At 42.3% G+C, this 17,808-nt stretch overlaps 1 protein-coding gene across 9 annotated transcripts in view; it reads right to left on the reverse strand.

The window, feature by feature from the left end:
* The window catches only part of LOC139747272 (DNA topoisomerase 2-binding protein 1-like), a 688,948-nt gene that overhangs the window by 609,253 nt on the left and 61,887 nt on the right, over positions 1 to 17,808 (reverse strand). For all 9 annotated transcript variants that reach the window (XM_071659369.1, XM_071659371.1, XM_071659377.1 and 6 more), the window contains exon 4: positions 1,234 to 1,444. In XM_071659369.1, the coding sequence (XP_071515470.1) occupies positions 1,234 to 1,444 (211 nt within the window). The remainder of the gene's footprint in view (positions 1 to 1,233; positions 1,445 to 17,808) is intronic.

The raw sequence follows: 17,808 nt of genomic DNA on the forward strand, positions 1-17,808 counted from the left end.
CCTGCCAATCCTCAGGCACTTCACCATGGTCCATACACACAATGAACCTTACCAACCAATCAACAACACAGTCACCTCCTTTTTTAATAAATTCCACTGCAATACCAACCAACCTGCCACCTTGCTGGATTTCATCTTCTGCAAAGCTTTCAGTACCTCTTCTCTTTTAACAAAACCATTTTCCCTGACCCTCTCACTTCGCACACCTCCGCAACCAAAACACCTTACATCTGCCACTCTATCATCAGACACATTCAACAAACCTTCAAAATACTCACTCCATCTTCTTTCTTCAACACTACTTGTTATTACTTCCCCACTTGCCCCCTTCATCGATGTTCATATTTGTTCTCTTGTCTTACACACATTATATACCTCCTTCCAAAACATCTTTTTGCTCTCCCTAAAATTTACCCTTGAGTGTTGTTTCACTCAGAGCCAGAACATCCAGGATCCTTTCCAAACACATACTACCTATCTCTCCTTTCTTCTAATCTTGGTTACATCAACACACAATTAGTACCCTGAGCCTGAGCCTTCAAGAAAGATGAGCACTCCTTGCTTCATTTCTTCTGTCCACCTTTTAGAAACTGAAATACAAGAAGTGACTGTCCCAGCTCCAAAATCGCACCCTTCTTAGTCACATTCTATACTATGCAGAGAATACAGAGGTAATATTCTATTTCCCCTTCCCAAGGATTTCTTATTTTTCATATTTCTGATATGATTCTCAAGTCCTTTATATGATTATATCCTTTTAATGTTCTTTCTACATTCACTGTCTTCAGTACATTTATCTTTCCACATCATCTCATCATGTTTTAGGTATTGGTATTTTCTGTCTTGCTCCAAAACTTCTCTTATTTTCTCCAACACAATAACAAATTCCACCTGCAATCTACTTACTCTCATCATAAACTTTCCTGGAGCTCCTAGACTCTGCATGCAAGTGGTTACAACCTGAGATATCTTCAGTTAGGCTGAAGAAATCAATGGACAAAAGAGCACAGCCCCAAAAAGGAATTGCAGAAGACTGATAAGAAAGAGCCTTGGGTTGCACAACTAAAAAATAAATTAACTATTCTCTCCTATGGTGTGATTCTGCTCCTAACTTTCAATTATCTACAACATTTATGTGCCTTCCAGGGTAATGAAAAAATAAAACTCTCTGGAAACATCCTATAAGAGAAACAAACATACTTCTGAGAGGAAAAACACACATGAAAATCTTACCATTTTCTTCAATAATTTTTTTCAATGCCTCCTTTTCTTTGCGCTGCATCTGAGACACACATATGACAAGGCCTTTAAACACTGGACAGGCATAGGATAGGAACTGTTGATCTGTGGCTAATATGTCTTCCCGAAAATCCTGACTGACAGCTGACCAGACAGCTTTTACCCATTCACCAGTCATGATCGGAATATCATGTTGCACTGCTACCTGAGAAAAGGAAGTAGCATTAATTTACCTTACATTAATTCTTAAACAACAATTCCAATTGTACAAATGTGCTGTCCATGCAATATCTTTAAATGCCATGATTTCATGGAGGCTGCCAATCCAAATGTTACCATTGGCTCCACACACACATACATGGGATGGATCAGTTACATATAGGCCTGCATCTTTTGTGGAAATGAATTTTGTATAACTAAGAGACATATACATAAGTATACATATGTGAGTAGGAGAAATGGTCAAACGGCATTACTGGACTACATGTTAATTGAGTGGCATGTAAAAGAAAGACTTTTGGATGTTAATGTGCTGAGAAGGGCAGATGTAAGGATGTCTGATCACTACCTTGTGGAGGTGAAGGTAAAGTATGTAGAGGCTTTCAGAAAAGAAGAAAGAATGTTGGGGAAAAGAAAGTGGTGAGAGTGTGTGAGGAAGTATCACAAGAGATTGAGTGGAAAATGACAAAAGAGAGGGCTAATGACATGAGGGGATTGGGTGAAGAATAGGGATGTATTTACGGAAGCAGTGATGGCTTGTGCAAAACATGCATGTGGTATGAGAAAGGTGGGAGGTGGGCAGATTAGAAAGGGTAATGAGTGGTAGGATGATTGTTAGTGAAAGAAAAAAGAGAGGTGTTTGAACGATATGTGCAGGAAGGTAGTGCAAATGACTGGGAGATGCATAAAATAAAGCGGCAAGAGGTCAAGGTGCAAGAGTTCAAAAAGAGGGCAAATGAGAGTTGGTGTGAGAGACAATCATTAAATTTTAGGGAGAATAAAAAGATGTTTTGGAAGGAGGTAAATAACGTGCGTAAGACAAGAGAACAAATGGAATCATCGGTGAAAGGGGCAAGTGGGGAAGTGACAAAAGATAGTGATGAAGTGAGAAGGAGTGAGTATTTTGAAGGTTTGTTGAATATGCTTGATGACAGAGTGGCAGATATAGGGTGTTTTGGTCAGGGTGGAGTGTGAAGTGAAAGGGGCAGGGAGAATGATTTGGTGATGAGAGAAAAGGTAGTGAAAGCTTTGTGGATGATGAAATCTGGCAAGGCAGTGGGTTTGGATGGTATTACAATAAAATATATTAAAAAAGGGGGTGACTGTGTTGTTGACTGGTTGGTAAGGATATTCAATGTATGTATGGATTATGGTGAAGTGCCTGAGGATTAGCGGAATGCAATCATAGTGCCAATGTACAAAGGCAAAGGGGATAAATGTGAGTGTTCAAATTACGGAGGTATAAGTTTATTGAGCATTCCTGGAAAATTATATGGGAGGGTATTGATTGAGAGGAAAAAGGTATGTATGGATCAGGTGTTTGCTTCAAAGAATATATGTGCAAAATAATTAGAAAAACAGATGGATCTACATGTAGCATTTATGGATCTGGAGAGGGCATATGATGGGGTTCATAGAGATGCTTTGTAGAAGGATTTAAGAGTATATGGTGTGGGAGGTAAGTTGCTAAAAGCAGAGAAAAGTTTTTACCAAGGATGTAAGGCACGAGTACAAGTACGGAAAGAGGAGAGTGAATGGTTCTCAGAGAATGTTGGTATGCGGCAGGGGTGGGTAATGTCCCCATGGTTAATTTGTTTATGGATGGGGTGGTTAGGGAGGTAAATGCAAGCGCTTTGGTGGGAGGGACAAGTATGCAGTCTGCTGTGGATGAGAGGGCCTGGGAAGTGAGTCAGTTGTTGTTCGCTGATGATACAACTCTAGTGGATGATTCAGGTGAGAAACTGCAGAGGATGGTGACTGAGTTTGGATAAGTGTGCAAAAGGAGAAAGTTGAGAGTAAATGTGAATAGGAGCAAGGTTATTAGGCTCAGTAGGGTTGAGCGACAAGTTAACTGGGATGTAAATTTGAGAATGGAGAAAAATTGGAGGAAGTAAAGGGTTCTAGATATCAGGGAGTGGACTGAGCAGCAGATGGAACCATGGAAGTAGAAGCGAGTCACAGGGTGGGGGAGGGTTCGAAGGTTCTGGGAGTGATAAAGAATGTGTGGAAGGAGAGAACATTATCTCAGAGAGCAAAAATGGGTATGTTTGAAGGAATAGTATTTCCAACAATGTTATAAGGTTGCGAAGCAAGGCCTATAAATAGGGTTGTACGGAGGAAGGTAGATGTGGTGGAAATGAAATGTTTGAGGACAATATGTAGTGTGAGGTGGTTTGACTAAGTAATGAGAGGGTAAGAGAGATGTGTGGAAATAAAAAGAGTGTGGCTGAGAGAGCAGAAGAGGATGTGTTGAAATGGTTTGGACATATAGAGAGAATGAGTGAGGAAAGATTGACAAAGAGGATATATGTGTCAGAGGAGGAGGGACAAGGAGAAGTGGGAGACCAAATTGGAGGTGGAAGGGTGGAATGAAGAAGATTTTGAGTGATCGGGGCCTGAACATACAGGAGAGTGAAACGTGTGCAAGGAATAGAGTGAAGTGGAACAATGTGGTATGCTGGGGTCAACATGCTGTCAATGGACTGAACCAAGGCATGTGAAGCATCTGGGGTAAACCATGGAAAGGTCTGTGGGGCCTGGATGTGGATAGGGAGCTGTAGTTTTGGTGCATCACACATGACAGCTAGAGACTGAGTGTGAACAAATGTGGCCTTTTTTGTCAGTTTTCATGGCACTACCCCACTGAAGTGGGGGTATAGATATGCTATTTCCTGTGTGGCAGAGTAGCGACAGGAATGGATGAGGGCAAGCAAGTGTATATATATATATATATATATATATATATATATATATTTTTTTTTTTTTTTATACCTCGTCGCTGTCTCCCGCGTTTGCGAGGTAGCGCAAGGAAACAGACGAAAGAAATGGCCCAACCCCCCCCATACACATGTACATACACACGTCCACACACGCAAATATACATACCTACACAGCTTTCCATGGTTTACCCCAGACGCATCACATGCCTTGATTCAATCCACTGACAGCACGTCAACCCCTGTATACCACATCGCTCCAATTCACTCTATTCCTTGCCCTCCTTTCACCCTCCTGCATGTTCAGGCCCCGATCACACAAAATCCTTTTCACTCCATCTTTCCACCTCCAATTTGGTCTCCCTCTTCTCCTCGTTCCCTCCACCTCCGACACATATATCCTCTTGGTCAATCTTTCCTCACTCATTCTCTCCATGTGCCCAAACCATTTCAAAACACCCTCTTCTGCTCTCTCAACCACGCTCTTTTTATTTCCACACATCTCTCTTACCCTTACGTTACTTACTCGATCAAACCACCTCACACCACACATTGTCCTCAAACATCTCATTTCCAGCACATCCATCCTCCTGCGCACAACTCTATCCATAGCCCACGCCTCGCAACCATACAACATTCTTGGAACCACTATTCCTTCAAACATACCCATTTTTGCTTTCCGAGATAATGATCTCGACTTCCACACATTCGTCAAGGCTCCCAGGATTTTTCGCCCCCTCCCCCACCCTATGATCCACTTCCGCTTCCATGGTTCCATCCGCTGCCAGATCCACTCCCAGATATCTAAAACACTTCACTTCCTCCAGTTTTTCTCCATTCAAACTTACCTCCCAATTGACTTGACCCTCAACCCTACTGTACCTAATAACCTTGCTCTTATTCACATTTACTCTTAACTTTCTTCTTTCACACACTTTACCAAACTCAGTCACCAGCTTCTGCAGTTTCTCACATGAATCAGCCACCAGCGCTGTATCATCAGCGAACAACAACTGACTCACTTCCCAAGCTCTCTCATCCCCAACAGACTTCATACTTGCCCCTCTTTCCAAAACTCTTGCATTCACCTCCCTAACAACCCCATCCATAAACAAATTAAACAACCATGGAGACATCACACACCCCTGCCGCAAACCTACATTCACTGAGAACCAATCACTTTCCTCTCTTCCTACACGTACACATGCCTTACATCCTCCATAAAAACTTTTCACTGCTTCTAAAAACTTGCCTCCCACACCATATATTCTTAATACCTTCCACAGAGCATCTCTATCAACTCTATCATATGCCTTCTCCGGATCCATAAATGCTACACACAAATCCATTTGCTTTTCTAATAATAATAATAATAATAATAATAATAATAATAATAATAATAATAATAATAATAATAATGTGCCTATGCACCTGGGCATGAGAAGAGAGATCATGAGAGGCAAATGCTTTGGGAGCAGCTGAGTGAGTGTGTTAGTAGTTTTGATGCACGAGACCAGGTTATAGTGATGGGTGATTTGAATGCAAAGTTGAGTAATGTGGCAGTTGAAAGAATAATTGGTGTACATGGGGTGTTCAGTGTTGTGAATGGAAATGGTGAAGAGCTTGTAGATTTGTGCACTGAAAAAGGACTGGTGATTGGGAATACCTGGTTTAAAAATAGATATATACATAAATATACGTATGTAAGTAGGAGAGATGGCCATAGAGCATTGTTGGATTACGTGTTAATTGATAGGCATGTGAAAGAAGGACTTTTAGATATTAATGTGCTAAGAGGTGCAACTGGAGGGATGTCTGATCATTATCTTGAGGAGGCAAAGGTGAAGATTTGTAGAGGTTTTCAGAAAAGAGAGAAAGTTGGGTTGAAGAGAGTGGTGAGAGTAAGTGAGCCTGGGAAAGAGACTTATGTGAGGAAGTATCAGGAGAGACTGAGTGCAGAATGGAAAAAGGTGAGAGCAAAGGATGTTAGGGGAGTTTGGGAGGAATGGGATGTATTCAGGGAAGCAGTGATGGATAGCGCAAAAGATGCTTGTGGCATGAGAAGCATAGGAGGTAGGTAGATTAGAAAGGGCAGTGAGTGGTGGGATGAAGAAGTAAGATTATTAGTGAAAGAAAAGAGAGATATTTGGAAGATTTTTGGAGGGAAATAATGCAAATGAGTGGGAGATGTATAAAAGAAAGAGGCAGGAGGTCAAGAGAAAGGGGCAAGAGGTGAAAAAGAGGGCAAATGAGAGTTGGGGTGAGAGAGTATCATCAAATTTTAGAGAGAATAAAAAAATGTTTTGGAAGGAGGTAAATAAAGTGCATAAGACAAGAGAACAAATGGGGACATCGGTGAACGGAGCTAATGGGGAGGTAATAACAAGATGTGGTGATGTGAGAAGGGGATGGAGTGAGTATTTTGAAGGTTTGTTGAATGTGTTAGATGATAGAGTGGCAGATATAGAGTGTTTTGGTCGAGGTGGTGTGCGAAGTGAGAGAGTTAGGGAGAGTGATTTGGTAAACAGAGAAGAGATAGTAAAAGCTTTGCGGAAGATGAAAGCCAGCAAGGCAGCTGGTTTGGTTGGTATTGCAGTGGAATTTATTAAAAAAGGGGGTAACTGTTTGTTGAATGGTTGGCAAGGATATTTAATGTATGTATGACTCATGGCGAGGTGCCTGAGGATTGGCGGAATGCGTGCATAGTGCCACTGTACAAAGGCAAAGGGGATAAGAGTGAGTGCTCAAATTACAGAAGTATAAGATTGTTGAGTATTCCTGGGAAACTATATGGGAAGGTATTGATTGAGAGGGTGAAAGCATGTACAGAGCATCAGACTGGGGAAGAGCAGTGTGGATTCAGAAGTGGTAGAGGATGTGTGGATCAGGTGTTTGCTTTGAAGAATGTATGTGAGAAATACTTTAGAGAAGCAAATGGATTTGTTTGTATGTAGCATTTATGGATCTGGAGAAGGCATATGATAGAGTTGATAGAGATGCTCTGTGGAAGGTATTAAGAATATATGGTGTGTGAGGCAAGTTGTTAGAAGCAGTGAAAAGTTTTTATCGAGGATGTAAGGCATGTGTACGAGTAGGAAGAGAGGAAAGTAATTGGTTCTCAGTGAATGTCAGTTTGTGGCAGGGGTGCGTGATGGCTCCATGGTTGTTTAATTTGTTTATGGATGGGGTTGTTAGGGAAATGAATAAACAAGTTTTGGAGAGAGGGGCAAACATGCATTCTGTTGTGGATGAGAAGGCTTGGGAAGTGAGTCAGTTGTTGTTCACTGATGATAATGCACTAGTGGCTGATTCGGGTGAGAAACTGCAGAAGCTGGTGACTGAGTTTGGTAAAGTGTGTGAAAGAAGAAAGCTGAGAGTAAATGTAAATAAGAGCAAGATTATTAGGTACAGTAGGATTGAGGGACAAATCAATTGGGAGGTAAGTTTGAATGGAGAAAAACTGGAGGAAGTGAAGTGTTTTAGATATCTGGGAGTGGATTTGGCAGCGGATGGAACCATGGAAGCGAAAGTGAATCATAGGGTGGGGGAGGGGGGCAAAAGTTCTGAGAGCGTTGAAAAATGTGTGGAATGCGAGAACATTATCTCGGAAAGCAAAAATGGGTATGTTTGAAGGAATAGTGGTTCCAAGAATGTTATATGGTTGCGAGGCATGGGCTATAGATAGAGTCGTGCGGTGGAGGGTGGATGTGGTGGAAATGAGATGTTTGAGGACAATATGTGGTGTGAGGTGGTTTAATTGAGTAAGTAATGAAAGGGTAAGAGAGATGTGTGGTAATAAAAGGAGTGCAGTTGACAAAGCAGAAGAGGGTGTTTTAAAATAGTTTGGTCACATGGAGAGAATGAGTGAGGAAAGAGTGACAAAAAGGATATATGTGTCAGAGGTGGAGGGAACGAGGAGAAGTGGGAGACCAAATTGGAGGTGGAAGGATGGAGTGAAAAAGATTTTAAGCAATCTGGGCCTGAACATGCAGGAGGGTGAAAGGTGTGCAAGGAATAGAGTGAATTGGAATGATGTGGTATACCGGGGTCGATGTGCAGTCAGTGGATTGAACCAGGGCATGTGAAATGTCTGGGGTAAACCATGGAAAGTTTTGTGGGGCCTGGATGTGGAAAGGGAGCTATGGTTTCGGTGCATTATACATGACAGCTAGAGACTGCGCATGAACGAATGTGGCCTTTGTTGGCGCTACCTTGTGCACATGCAGGGGGGAGGGGGTTGTCAATTCATGTGTGGCGAGGTGGCAACGGGGATGAATGAAGGCAGCAAGTATGAATTATGTACATGTGTGAATGTGTATATGTCCGTGTATGTATATGTATGTATACGTTGAAATGTATAGGTATGTATATGTGCCTGTGTGGACATGTATGTATATGCGCATGTGTGGAGGTGTATGTATATGTATGTGTATGTGGGTGGGTTGGGCCATTCTTTTGTCTGTTTCCTTGAGCTACTTCGCTAATGCGGGAGACAGCGACAAAGTATAATAGAAAATAAATAACAATAATAATTTTTTTTTTTTTTGCTTTGTCGCTGTCTCCCGCGTTTGCGAGGTAGCGCAAGGAAACAGACGAAAGAAATGGCCCAACCCGCCCCCATACACATGTATATACATACGTCCACACACGCAAATATACATACCTACACAGCTTTCCATGGTTTACCCCAGACGCTTCACATGCCTTGATTCAATCCACTGACAGCACGTCAACCCCGGTATACCACATCGCTCCAATTCACTCTATTCCTTGCCCTCCTTTCACCCTCCTGCATGTTCAGGCCCCGATCACACAAAATCTTTTTCACTCCATCTTTCCACCTCCAATTTGGTCTCCCTCTTCTCCTCGTTCCCTCCACCTCCGACACATATATCCTCTTGGTCAATCTTTCCTCACTCATTCTCTCCATGTGCCCAAACCATTTCATAAAACCCTCTTCTTCTCTCTCAACCATGCTCTTTTTATTTCCACACATCTCTCTTACCCTTACGTTACTTACTCGATCAAACCACCTCACACCACACATTGTCCTCAAACATCTCATTTCCAGCACATCCATCCTCCTGCGCACAACTCTATCCATAGCCCACGCCTCGCAACCATACAACATTGTTGGAACCACTATTCCTTCAAACATACCCATTTTTGCTTTCCGAGATAATGTTCTCGACTTCCACACATTCTTCAAGGCTCCCAGAATTTTCGCCCCCTCCCCCACCCTATGATCCACTTCCGCTTCCATGGTTCCATCCGCTGCCAGATCCACTCCCAGATATCTAAAACACTTCACTTCCTCCAGTTTTTCTCCATTCAAACTCACCTCCCAATTGACTTGACCCTCAACCCTACTGTACCTAATAACCTTGCTCTTATTCACATTTACTCTTAACTTTCTTCTTTCACACACTTTACCAAACTCAGTTACCAGCTTCTGCATTTTCTCACATGAATCAGCCACCAGCACTGTATCATCAGCGAACAACAACTGACTCACTTCCCAAGCTCTCTCATCCCCAACAGACTTCATACTTGCCCCTCTTTCCAAAACTCTTGCATTTACCTCCCTAACAACCCCATCCATAAACAAATTAAACAACCATGGAGACATCACACACCCCTGCCGCAAACCTACATTCACTGAGAACCAATAATAATATAACATACTCCTCTAAGAAAAATGTACTCCAGTACAGAAGACAACCTTCAGCCAATCACCACTCACCCACCCCAGCCTACTACTGTCAGCCAAACACCACTCATCCAATCCCACCTACTACTGCCAGAAAATCACCAATCACCCAACCTTGCCTACTACTGTCATTGCTAAAAAGAGACTGGTGACTGGGAATACCCGGTTTAAAAAGAGGGATGTATACAAGTATACGTATGTGAGTAGGAGAGATGGTCAACTGGCATTATTAGATTATGTATTAATAGGCATGTAAAAGGGAGACTTTCAGATGTAAATGTGCTGAGAGGGGCAGATGGTGGGATGTCTGGTCACTATCTTGTGGAGACAAAGGTGAAGATCTGAAGAGGTTTTCATAAAAAGGGGAGACAATGTTGGGGAAAAGAAAATGTGAGAGTAAATTTTCTTAGAAGAGAGAACTGTGTGAAGAAATACCCGCAGAGATTGAGAGTAGAATGGCAAAAGCTTAGGGCAAATGAGGTGAGGGGAGTGGGTGAAGAATGGGATGTATTTAGTGAAGCAGTGATGGCATGTGCAAAAGATGCAAGTGGCATGAGAAAGGTGGGAGAAGCACAGATTAGAAAGGGTAGTGAGTGGCGGGATAAAGAAGTAAACTTGTAAGTGAAAGAGAAAAGAGAGACATTTGAAAGATACTTACAAGGAAGGAGTGCAAATGACTGGAATATGTATAAGAGAATGCAGCAGTAGGTCAAGAGGAAGGTGCAAGGGTTGAAAAAGAGGACAAATGATATTTGGGGTGAAAGAGTATAATTAAACTTTAGGGAGAATAACAAGATGTTTTGGATGGAGGTAAATAATGTGCGAAAGATGAGAACACATGGGCACATCAGTGAAGGGGGCAAGGGAGGGAGTAGTGATAACAAGTAGTGATGAAGAGAGGAAATGGAGTGAGTATTTTGAAGGTCTGTTGAATATGTTTGATGAAAGAGTGGCAGATGTAAAGTGTTTTGGTCAGGGTGGTGTGCGAAGTGAAAGGGCCAGGGATAATGATTTGGTGAAGAAAGAAGAGGTGGTGAAAGCCTTGCAGAAGATGAAACCCAGCAAGGTGGCAGGTTTGGATGGTACTGCAGTTGAATTTATTAAGAAACGGGGTGACTGTACTGTTGATTGGTTGGTAAGGATCATGGCAAAGTGCCTGAGGATTGGAGAAATGCATAAATAGTGTCATTGTATGAAGGCAAAGGGAAAAAAGGTGAATGTTCATACTACAGAGGCTTGAGTTTGCTGAGTATACCTAGAAAGTCATAAAGGAGGGTATTGATTGAGAGAGTGAAGGCATGTACAGAGCATCAGGTTGGGGAGTAGCACTGTGGTTTCAGAAGTGGTAGTGGGTGTGTGTGTTTGCTTTGCAGAATGTGTGTGAGAAATACTTAGAAAAACAGATGGATTTGTACGTAGCATTTATGGATCTGGAGAAAGCATATGATTGGGTTAATAGAGATGCTTTTTGGAAGGTCTTATGAGTGTATGGTGTGGGAGGTAAACTGATAGCAGCAGTGAAAAGTTTTTATTAAGGCTGAAAGGTATGTGCACGAGTAGGAAGAGAAGAGAGAGACTGGTTTCCAGTGATGGTCGGTCTGTGGCAGGAGTGTGTGATGTCTCCATGGCTGTTAAGCTAGTTTATGGATGGGGTGGTAAGGGAGGTAAATTCAAAAGTTTTGGAGAGGGGCAAGTATGCAGTCTGTTGTGGATGAGAGGGCCTGTGAAGTGAGTCAATTGTTTGTTGATGATACAGCTCTGGTGGCTGACTCAAGTGAGAAACTACAGAAGGGGGTGATTGAGTTTGGAAAAGTGTGTGAAAAGGAAAAAGTTGAGAGTAAATGTGAATAAGAGCAAGGTTATTAGGTTTAGCAGGAGTGAGGGAAAAGTTAAGTGGGATGTAAGTTTGAATGGAGAAAAATTGGGGGAAGTGAATCGGTTTAGATAACTGAGAGTGGACTTAGCAACAAAGGGACCCATGGAAGCGGAACTGAGTCACAGTATGGGGGAAGTAACGAAGGTTCTATGAGCCATGAAGAATGTGTGGAAGGAGATAACGTCATCTCAGAGAGTTAAAATGGGTATGTTTGAAGGAACAGGAGTTCCAACAATATTATATGGTTGTGAGGCATGGGCTACAAATAGTGTTGTACAGAGGTGGGGGATGTGTTGGACATTAAATGTTTGAAGACAATGTGTGGTGTGAGGTGGTAAGTAATGCAAGGGTAAGTGAGGTGTGTGGAAATAAAAAGAGCGTGATTGAGAAAGCAGAAGAGGGTGCTGAAAGGATTTGGATCATATAGAGAGAATAGGTGAAGAAAGATTCGCAAAGAGGATATATGTGTCAGAGGTCAAGGGAAGAAGGAGAAGTGGGAGAACAAGTTGGAAGGATGGGGTGCAAAAGAGTTTGAGTGATCAGGGCCTGAACATACATGAGGGTGAGAGCAAGGAAGGAACAGAGTGAAGTGGGACGATGTGGTATACCAGGGTCAACATCCTGTCAATGGACTGAACCCATGCATGTGGAATTTCTGCGGTAAAACATGGAAAGATCTATGGAGTCTTATGTATTTCTTACACACATTCTTGAAAGCAAAGAACTGATCCACACATCCTCTACCACTTCTGAAACCACACTGCTCTTCCCCAGTCCGATGTGTACACATGTATATGCATATATGTCCATATATATATATATATATATATATATATATATATATATATATATATATATATATTTTTTTTTTTTTTTTTTTTTTATATACTTTGTCGCTGTCTCCCGCGTTTGCGAGGTAGCGCAAGGAAACAGACGAAAGAAATGGCCCAACCCACCCCCATACACATGCATATACATACGTCCACACACGCAAAATATACATACCTACACAGCTTTCCATGGTTTACCCCAGACGCTTCACATGCCCTGATTCAATCCACTGACAGCACGTCAACCCCGGTATACCACATCATTCCAATTCACTCTATTCCTTGCCCTCCTTTCACCCTCCTGCATGTTCAGGCCCCGATCACACAAAATCTTTTTCACTCCATCTTTCCACCTCCAATTTGGTCTCCCTCTTCTCGTTCCCTCCACCTCCGACACATATATCCTCTTGGTCAATCTTTCCTCACTCATTTTCTCCATGTGCCCAAACCATTTCAAAACACCCTCTTCTGCTCTCTCAACCACGCTCTTTTTATTTCCACACATCTCTCTTACCCTTACGTTACTTACTCGATCAAAAAACATCACACCACACATTGTCCTCAAACATCTCATTTCCAGCACATCCATCCTCCTGCACACAACTCTATCCATAGCCCACGCCTCGCAACCATACAACATTGTTGGAACCACTATTCCTTCAAACATACCCATTTTTGCTTTCCGAGATAATGTTCTCGACTTCCACACATTCTTCAAGGCCCCCAGAATTTTCGCCCCCTCCCCCACCCTATGATCCACCTCCGCATCCATGGTTCCATCCGCTGCCAGATCCACTCCCAGATATCTAAAACACTTCACTTCCTCCAGCTTTTCTCCATTCAAACTCACCTCCCAATTGACTTGACCCTCAACCCTACTGTACCTAATAACCTTGCTCTTATTCACATTTACTCTTAACTTTCTTCTTTCACACACTTTACCAAACTCAGTCACCAGCTTCTGCAGTTTCTCACATGAATCAGCCACCAGCGCTGTATCATCAGCGAACAACAACTGACTCACTTCCCAAGCTCTCTCATCCCCAACAGACTTCATACTTGCCCCTCTTTCCAAAACTCTTGCATTCACCTCCCTAACAACCCCATCCATAAACAAATTAAACAACCATGGAGACATCACACACCCCTGCCGCAAACCTACATTCACTGAGAACCAATCACTTTCCTCTCTTCCTACACGTACACATGCCTTACATCCTCGATAAAAACTTTTCACTGCTCCTAACAACTTGCCTCCCACACCATATATTCTTAATACCTTCCACAGAGCATCTCTATCAACTCTATCATATGCCTTCTCCAGATCCATAAATGCTACATACAAATCCATTTGCTTTTCTAAGTATTTCTCACATACATTCTTCAAAGCAAACACCTGATCCACACATCCTCTACCACTTCTGAAACCACACTGCTCTTCCCCAATCTGATGCTCTGTACATGCCTTCACCCTCTCAATCAATACCCTCCCATATAATTTACCAGGAATACTCAACAAACTTTTACCTCTGTAATTTGAGCACTCACTCTTATCCCCTTTGTCTTTGTACAATGGCACTATGCACGCATTCCGCCAATCCTCAGGCACCTCACCGTGAGTCATACATACATTAAATAACCTTACCAACCAGTCAACAATACAGTCACCCCCTTTTTTAATAAATTCCACTGCAATACCATCCAAACCTACTGCCTTGCCGGCTTTCATCTTCCGCAAAGCTTTTACTACCTCTTCTCTGTTTACCAAATCATTTTCCCTAACCCTCTCACTTTGCACACCACCTCGACCAAAACACCCTATATCTGCCACTCTATCATCAAACACATTCAACAAACCTTCAAAATACTCACTCCATCTCCTTCTCACATCACCACTACTTGTTATCACCTCCCCATTTGCGCCCTTCACTGAAGTTCCCATTTGCTCCCTTGTCTTACGCACTTTATTTACCTCCTTCCAGAACATCTTTTTATTCTCCCTAAAATTTAATGATACTCTCTCACCCCAACTCTCATTTGCCCTTTTTTTCACCTCTTGCACCTTTCTCTTGACCTCCTGGGGATATCGGAGAAAGAATACTTCCCACGTATTCCCTGCGCGTCGTAGAAGGCGACTAAAAGGGGAGGGAGCAGGGGGCTGGAAATCCTCCCCTCTCAAATTTTTTAATTTTCCAAAAGAAGGAACAGAGAAGGGGGCCAGGTGAGGATATTCCCTCAATGGCCCAGTCCTCTGTTCTTAACGCTACCTCGCTAACGCGGAAAATGGGGAATAGTTAAAAAAATATATATATATATATATATATATATATATATATATATATATATATATATATATATATATATATATATATATGGTGACTGAGTTTGGTAAAGTGTGTGAAAGAAGAAAGTTAAGAGTAAATGTGAATAAGAGTAAGGTTATTAGGTACAGTAGGGTTGAGGGTCAAGTCAATTGGGAGGTAAGTTTAAATGGAGAAAAACTGGAGGAAGTAAAGTGTTTTAGATATCTGGGAGTGGATCTGGCAGTGGATGGAACCATGGAAGAGGAAGTGGATCATAGGGTGGGGGAGGGGGTGAAAATTCTGGGAGCCTTGAAGAATGTGTGGAAGTCAAGAACATTATCTCGGAAAGCAAAAATGGGTATGTTTGAAGGAATAATGGTTCCAACAATGTTGTATGGCTGCGAGGCGTGGGCTATGGATAGAGTTGTGCGCAGGAGGATGGATGTGCTGGAAATGAGATGTTTGAGGACAATATGTGGTATGAGGTGGTTTGATCGAGTAAGTAATGTAAGGGTAAGAGAGATGTGTGGAAATAAAAAGAGCATGGTTGAGACAGCAAAAGAGGGTGTTTTGAAATGGTTTGGGCACATGGAGAGAATGAGTGAGGAAAGATTGACCAAGAGGATACATGTGTCGGAGGTGGAGGGAACGAGGAGAAGTGGGAGACCAAATTGGAGGTGGAAAGATGGAGTGAAAAAGATTTTGTGTGATCGGGGCCTGAACATGCAGGAGGGTGAAAGGAGGGCAAGAAATAGAGTGAATTGGATCGATGTGATATACCGGGGTTGACGTGCTGTCAGTGGATTGAATCAGGGCATGTGAGGCTTCTGGGGTAAACCATGGAAAGCTGTGTAGGTATGTATATTTGCGTGTGTGGACGTATGTATATACATGTGTATGGGGGTGGGTTGGGCAATTTCTTTCGTCTGTTTCCTTGCGCTACCTTGCAAACGCAGGAGACAGCGACAAAGCAAAAATACATACATATATATATATATATATATATATATATACATTATATATATATATATATATATATATATATATATATATATATATATATATATATATATATATATTTTTTTTTTTTTTTTCAAACTATTCGCCATTTCCCGCGTTAGCGAGGTAGCGTTAAGAACAGAGAACTGGGCCACTGAGGGAATATCCTCACCTGGCCCCCTTCTCTGTTCCTTCCTTTGGAAAATTAAAAAAAATTGAGAGGGGAGGATTTCCAGCCCCCCGCTCCCTCCCCTTTTAGTCGCCTTCTACGACACGCAGGGAATACGTGGGAAGTATTCTTTCTCCCCTATCCCCAGGGATATATATATATATATATATAAAAAAAAAAAAAATACTTCCCACGTATTCCCTGCGTGTCGTAGACGGCGACTAAAAGGGGAGGGAGCGGGTGGCTGGAAATCCTCCCCTCTCATTTTTTTTTTTTCAATTTTCCAAAAGAAGGAACAGAGAAGGGGGGCCAGGTGAGGATATTCCCTCAAAGGCCCAGTCCTCTGTTCTTAACGCTACCTCGCTAAAGCGGGAAATGGCGAATAGTATGAAATATATATATATATATATATATATATATATATATATATATATATATATATATATATATTATTATTTTTTTTCTTATTATACTTTGTCGCTGTCTCCCGCGTTTGCGAGGTAGCGCAAGGAAACAGACGAAAGAAATGGCCCAACCCCCCCCATACACATGTATATACAATACGTCCACACACGCAAATATACATACCTACACAGCTTTCCATGGTTTACCCCAGACGCTTCACATGCCTTGATTCAATCCACTGACAGCACATCAACCCCGGTATACCACATCGCTCCAATTCACTCTATTCCTTGCCCTCCTTTCACCCTCCTGCATGTTCAGGCCCCGATCACACAAAATCTTTTTCACTCCATCTTTCCACCTCCAATTTGGTCTCCCTCTTCTCCTCGTTCCCTCCACCTCCGACACATATATCCTCTTGGTCAATCTTTCCTCACTCATTCTCTCCATGTGCCCAAACCACTTCAAAACACCCTCTTCTGCTCTCTCAACCACGCTCTTTTTATTTCCACACATCTCTCTTACCCTTACGTTACTCACTCGATCAAACCACCTCAAACCACACATTGTCCTCAAACATCTCATTTCCAGCACATCCATCCTCCTGCGCACAACTCTATCCATAGCCCATGCCTCGCAACCATACAACATTGTTGGAACCACTATTCCTTCAAACATACCCATTTTTGCTTTCCGAGATAATGTTCTCGACTTCCACACATTTTTCAAGGCCCCCAGAATATTCGCCCCCTCCCCCACCCTATGATCCACTTCCGCTTCCATGGTTCCATCCGCTGACAGATCCACTCCCAGATATCTAAAACACTTCACTTCCTCCAGTTTTTCTCCATTCAACCTCACCTCCCAATTGACTTGACCCTCAACCCTACTGTACCTAATAACCTTGCTCTTATTCACATTTACTCTTAACTTTCTTCTTCCACACACTTTACCAAACTCAGTCACCAGCTTCTGCAGTTTCTCACATGAATCAGCCACCAGCGCTGTATCATCAGCGAACAACAACTGACTCACTTCCCAAGCTCTCTCATCCCCAACAGACTTCACACTTGCCCCTCTTTCCAAAACTCTTGCATTTACCTCCCTAACAACCCCATCCATAAACAAATTAAACAACCATGGAGACATCACACACCCCTGCCGCAAACCTACATTCGCTGAGAACCAATCACTTTCCTCTCTTCCTACACGTACACATGCCTTACATCCTCGATAAAAACTTTTCACTGCTTCTAACAACTTTCCTCCCACACCATATATTCTTAATACCTTCCACAGAGCATCTCTATCAACTCTATCATATGCCTTCTCCAGATCCAT

The sequence above is a fragment of the Panulirus ornatus genome, chromosome 68 (genome assembly GCF_036320965.1).
Source record: "Panulirus ornatus isolate Po-2019 chromosome 68, ASM3632096v1, whole genome shotgun sequence".
Lineage (NCBI taxonomy): Eukaryota > Metazoa > Arthropoda > Malacostraca > Decapoda > Palinuridae > Panulirus > Panulirus ornatus.